The 5575-nt window shown below is 29.5% G+C and overlaps 1 protein-coding gene across 1 annotated transcript in view; it reads left to right on the top strand.

The window, feature by feature from the left end:
• The window catches only part of LOC117176608, an 88845-nt gene that overhangs the window by 7404 nt on the left and 75866 nt on the right, over positions 1-5575 (top strand). The window contains exons 7-12 of the mRNA XM_033366862.1: positions 120-228; positions 308-402; positions 3450-3513; positions 3572-3647; positions 3754-3978; positions 4162-4267. Coding sequence (XP_033222753.1) covers positions 120-228; positions 308-402; positions 3450-3513; positions 3572-3647; positions 3754-3978; positions 4162-4267 — 675 coding nt within the window. The remainder of the gene's footprint in view (positions 1-119; positions 229-307; positions 403-3449; positions 3514-3571; positions 3648-3753; positions 3979-4161; positions 4268-5575) is intronic.

Below are 5575 nucleotides of genomic sequence, written 5' to 3'. Positions count from 1 at the left end.
ATCAGGTTTTGCAAACTGAGTAAATTAAAGATTTAGATACACAAATGATTGCCTAGATTTCTTTGACTTTAAACAGGATTACTAATTTTTATTAGAACTTAATATAGACTTTCTTACAGAGAATACCATGACCTGATGAATGGGCTGCTAGTACTTCAATTTCTCATGGACAGGCAGAGGATACCAATATTCGAAAGTGTGTCCGTGGCTCTTAATTGCACGTCAAAGGTAAAAAGGCCTTACTTTAAAATAGAAAGAAAGTACTTTGTAATTTGAATCTGCATTAATTTGCCGTCGCTAATTGCAGATTCTTCGCGAGGAAATTAAGGTGCAAGATTTGCACTCCGAGGATGGAATCAGGCCTACTCGAATCTCACTTAATCAGCATGGAAACGAGACAGTGTAAGCAATTTATTACAGTGCATGCTTCATCAACTAGATAGACAAAACAAAAAATTTTGTGAAATATTTTTCTGGATGACAGAAATGAGATGACAAGTCATTTTTTCCCTCTTGAGTTACTAATTCAAAACATTTTAGTGGTCATTCTATTGTCTTCTAACGTTACGTGATTCAGTGATTCAGTTTTCGAGGAAAAAGCGAGTAAATCAGAAAAAAGGTGCAATGTAGTCTGGATAGGAATAGAATACTAATCAGTTCCCATTATGCCAATTTAGCACTATTAAATGAATACAGGAAGAAGGATCTGAAAAGTAGATTATTTTAAAGGCTTCGAGATGAGAATTTAAATTTATGCGAATTTCAAGATAATGTAGATTTAAAAAAATGTTGCTCATGTGCAGAATTCCTGAAAATAAAACCAAGAATCGAACGACCAAATTTGGACAACCACCATAAAATGTTCGTATTGAAATTTGAAAAATGTTTTAAAAAATCCTAAAATAGAAAAGAAAAAAACCAAATTAGGGATTATTTTTTACAAATGTTTTTTCATTGTGATTCCATAATAATAGAAATAAAAAAGAAGAAATAAATATAAATGTGAAGGAAGGGGATTTGGTTGATTGCCTTCTCATTTTTCTTTCCTATTTTATTTTTGTAAAAAAAAGAATCCTTTCTTTTTTATGAAAATTTTTATATTTTTTCAAATTGCAATAGGAAAATTTTATGATGGTTGTCCAAATCTGGTCGCTGGATTCTTGATTTTATTTTCAGGAATTCTGCATATTACTTAATTATTGAACGTTAAATGGGATTTAAAATTTGATTTTAATCTCATTTCAACTTCTTAAATTTAAAAATGTTGTTAGATAAATTCAAATAGGTCAAGAGTTGAAAAGCTTTCAAAACTGGACACATTTAAATTAGACATTAAACATTCGTTTTCGACGTTTCTTTCATTGAAATTATTTCAAATAGAATACTAATTGTAGTGAAAACTCTTTCCGGGAATTTTCCTGGAATTTTGAGCACTGGGGAAAAGCCGGGTATATCTTGGAAAACCGGAAAATTTTTAGATTTGTTTACTTTTGCAATAAATATTGTCTTGCTCTTCAGAAAAATGTGTTTGGAATTTTGCTCTGTGTTACCATCTCCGTTAAAATATTGAAGATAATTTTATATCTTAAGATTTTATAACTAATGATTCGTTCAAAAATGAATGTTACTTTTATATTATATACATTTAAGAATTAAGAGCTTGCGTTGATGAATCGTTCAAATACATAAGTTCGTTTTAGATTTAAGAACGAAAACGTTATAATTCAGGGATATTCGGAATGTTTTGCAAATAAATTGAAGTTATATACGTTGTCTTGAAATATAAAACTAATCTACTGGGAGTCTGGGCCACAAAAACGCAAATATCTCCTGAAATCGGCAAAAAGGGCCCTTTTCTTGCGGAACGTCACAATTTATATTCTGCAATAACATCACTTGCTTCCTTGCACGTAATTGTCACTGCAGTTTAGTTAATCACATAAGACTTCATATCCCTTTTTCTGTTTTTTCCGCTTAAATGAGTACTAAATTAATTGAATCAAATAAGAAAATCCAACTATTTTTTGTTGAAAGCTAATTGTTTGGCCTTAATTAAAAGAACTCTCAAACACATTCATAAGCAAACCCTGCAGTCTGGAAGGAATATTAAGTTTAGTGTTCCTTTTAAAGATTCATTTAAGATAGTGCTCAGGCGAGCACTCAGTCGTGAATAAACAAATGCGGAGCGGGCTGTAATGGGTCAGTTCCCACCGACCGTCAGCCCCAAAATCGGCGCTATAGAAGAGATTCACTGCATTTTAGTTGAACGTAAACTAATATATTTTTACTTGAAAAGTCTGCTATTATTTTTTTGGTTCAGAATTTATCTCTTTTGTTTGAAAATTCTACTATTTTATTTAAAATTTAATTATTTTCTTAAAAAAATCAAATATTTGATTACAAAGTCATCTTTTTTGGTCGAAAATTCAACTGTTTTGTTGAACATCCGTCTTTCTAGATAGAAACTTCGTCCTATTCGATTGAAAATTCATCTTTTGGTAGAAAAATCATTCTTTTTTATTTGTAAATTCATATTTTATGTTTGAAAGTAAATTCTTTTTAACTGATAAGTCTTCTATCACATTTTTGGTCCAGAATTCATCTCGCTCGGTTAAAAATTCTACTTTTGGGTGGAAAATTTAATTATTTTGTTCAAAATTCAATTATTTTCTTCAAAAATCATGTTTTTTTTTGTTCGAACATTCAACTGTTTTGTTGAATATTCGCCTTTTTGGATAGAAAATTGATCCTTTTAGATTGAAAATTAATCTTTTGGTAGAAAAATCAGGTTATGGTTGACTTGTAATTTTTTTTTTGTTTGAAAATTCGACTTATTTGGTCAAAAATTCAACTTTTTTTTTAAATGCGTCTCTTCTGCTTGAAAGTTAATTATTTGGTTCTAAATGCAACTATTTGGTTGAAAATTCCACTATTTTGTTGTATTTTCTTGAATAATCACCTTATTTCCCAGAGTTTGAGAGAATTTTGGGCTTTGCAGGCTGAAATCACTTTCACAACAATTCACATGATATATTTTACCTCGAACTTCTTACGTGTTTAATTATTTCAAAGCGTATATAATTAAGCAATTTGTATTTAATAATAATTATTATAAATGCTTAACAATTAAGTTGGAAAAATGTAATGTTTGACCGGGAAAACCGAGAAAACCGAGAAATAATCGGGATTTTTTTAAAGTTTGATTGACCACCTTGAATATAACTTTTCAAAATTTCTCTAAATTTCTGTTTTTTGTAGATTGAACACTTATGTTAATTCAATGCGACCAGTGTTAAGAAGATCCTAATCTGTGGATCTTTAATTTAAAAACCTTTCAAAATTAAAAAATTTGAAATAAAAATCTCATTTAAATAAAATGTAAAAACATTTCAGCTTTTATCCTATTTTTTCGCGTTATTTTTTCATTTTTTGTAAATTTCTGCTTTCAGAACATTAAGAGAGATCTTTCAGTCCCTAGACGTTAATGATACAGGAACCGTAAGTTTAGGCGAAGTAAGTATGATAATAACTTGCTGCAATTCTTCAGTATTTAAATATCGTCGACTTTCAGGCCTTGGTGACGTTGCAGTCTAATGCAAAGTGTAATGTGTCCGTTTCAGACCTTTTTAATGCTGTGAATAAATCGGGTAATTGCCATTTAATTTTTACGAAATTAATTCATGACTTATGTCAAGGTCTACATTATATCTAAACCTGTGTGTTTCCTGGTCTTAAATATTATTGTCTTTTCAGAAACATATGAAGCTCTGGTACAAAGTCTTTCGTCAAGCGGTGACCCGAAGGAGCAGAGGATAAACTTTGATCAATTTTGTGCGATAGCGAGCGAATGGTCGTGGCGGTCGAAGAACAATGGTGTGACCTGTGAAAGTGAGATACCTTCAGTTTGGAGTATTTTAAGTAGGAAGACATCAAAGTTTCTGCGCAGAGCTTTCGTACACCCTTTTAATCGTTTCTTAGGTATTTCTGATTCTTCAAACCTCACGAAGTCACGAGTGTGACTCCTATCCGCGACTTTCAAACACACTCTTTTCTTTCTACCTACACTATACACAGTAGACATGTTTTTAAATGGCTAATCTTAGAAAACTAGGAAAATTGAAAAACTTTTATTTTATATAAATGGAGATTTGGCATTTTTAGATTGGACCAACTCGTTAATACAGGATTCCGAGAAAAGGGATATGTACATTGGAGTGGTCGGTAAAGATCTGTTATGGTTAGAATCTTCAGCGGCACCTTTAATTGAGTAAGTCTTTGATTTTTAATTGTTGCTATTTGGTCAGAGTGGCCACTGAACTGGAGGAATTTTTGAATCCAGTCATTTGTTTTATTTGTCTCACTTTAAAAAGTTCACCTGGTATCACACGGAATTATGCAATTTTGGATTATTTTGTTTGTAATGACTAATCCTAAAATCGCCTACCTTTAATGACTTCAAAATTGACATTTTTTAATTTTAAAGACTATAATTGAACATTTTCATTACAGATATCTCAATTTTTAATTGTTCATGTTCAGAATAAAAAAATATCTACATTTATTAATGCTTGGACAATTTTACATGTAAAGCATTTGAAATTGGACAGCTTTTATTTAAAAACGTTCAGAGTCAAGTGATTTACAATAAAAAACTTCACAAGCGCACAATTTAAAATTAAAACCTTATGAAATTGAACACTTTCTGATTTATCAGTGTAAGCATAACTTTATAAAACTTCGATAATTATTAATTGAAGATTAAAAAATTTATAAACATTTGACTGTAGAAGACTTCCAGAATGAAAAATTCTAAATCTGTTCTAAATTTAAAGACCTATAAATTGGGTTGTTAAAAATTATGTAGTTTAAATTTAGAAAATTTTCAAGTTAAAAACTATAAAGTTTTAAATGTATGAATTTTAATGTACCAATTTTTAAATCATGATTTTCTGAATTGATCAGTTTTTATTACATTCAATTTTTAATTCTTTTATTTTGCTGGTGTCTCATCTCAAGTTTTACAAGGTGGTGTTAGTTACGCCACTGCTTAAGCTTATTATTATTATTAGTAATTTTCAAACATTTTAAAGTAAAAAATATTAAATAGAATATCTTTCAATTTGAATTGTGATTTTCATTTGATGATTGTTTAATTTTGCGGCTGCGAATTCCAATTTATTATCAATCTCAAAGTTCTTGCACTCAAGTTTTCTTCGCAGAATTATATATTTTCTGACGATTTCTGATCATTTTCACTATTTTGAAAAATAAAGCACCGAGCTCTTTTTAAATTTTCAATTAAATGAGACGTTTTTTTAGTAAAATTTTGATTTATTTTTTAATTATTTTTTTATAAAACGTACATAATACATCGTCAGCATAATACAAAGTTACGATTGTCTTATGTTTTGTTGAAATTAAAAAATGTGATAAAAACGCCTCAACTTTATTTTTTCCATGAAAAATATATTTTTTATAAATTTTAGAATTATGTACTCATATATATATATAATTAAAAATTTTTCATAAGGACAACCGCAGGATTTCGCTGGGAGCGGGTGCTAACCTGGAAAAT

Source organism: Belonocnema kinseyi, chromosome 7 (assembly GCF_010883055.1).
Source record: "Belonocnema kinseyi isolate 2016_QV_RU_SX_M_011 chromosome 7, B_treatae_v1, whole genome shotgun sequence".
Taxonomy (NCBI): Eukaryota; Metazoa; Arthropoda; class Insecta; order Hymenoptera; family Cynipidae; genus Belonocnema; species Belonocnema kinseyi.
This window is presented reverse-complemented; position numbering and strand designations above follow the sequence as displayed.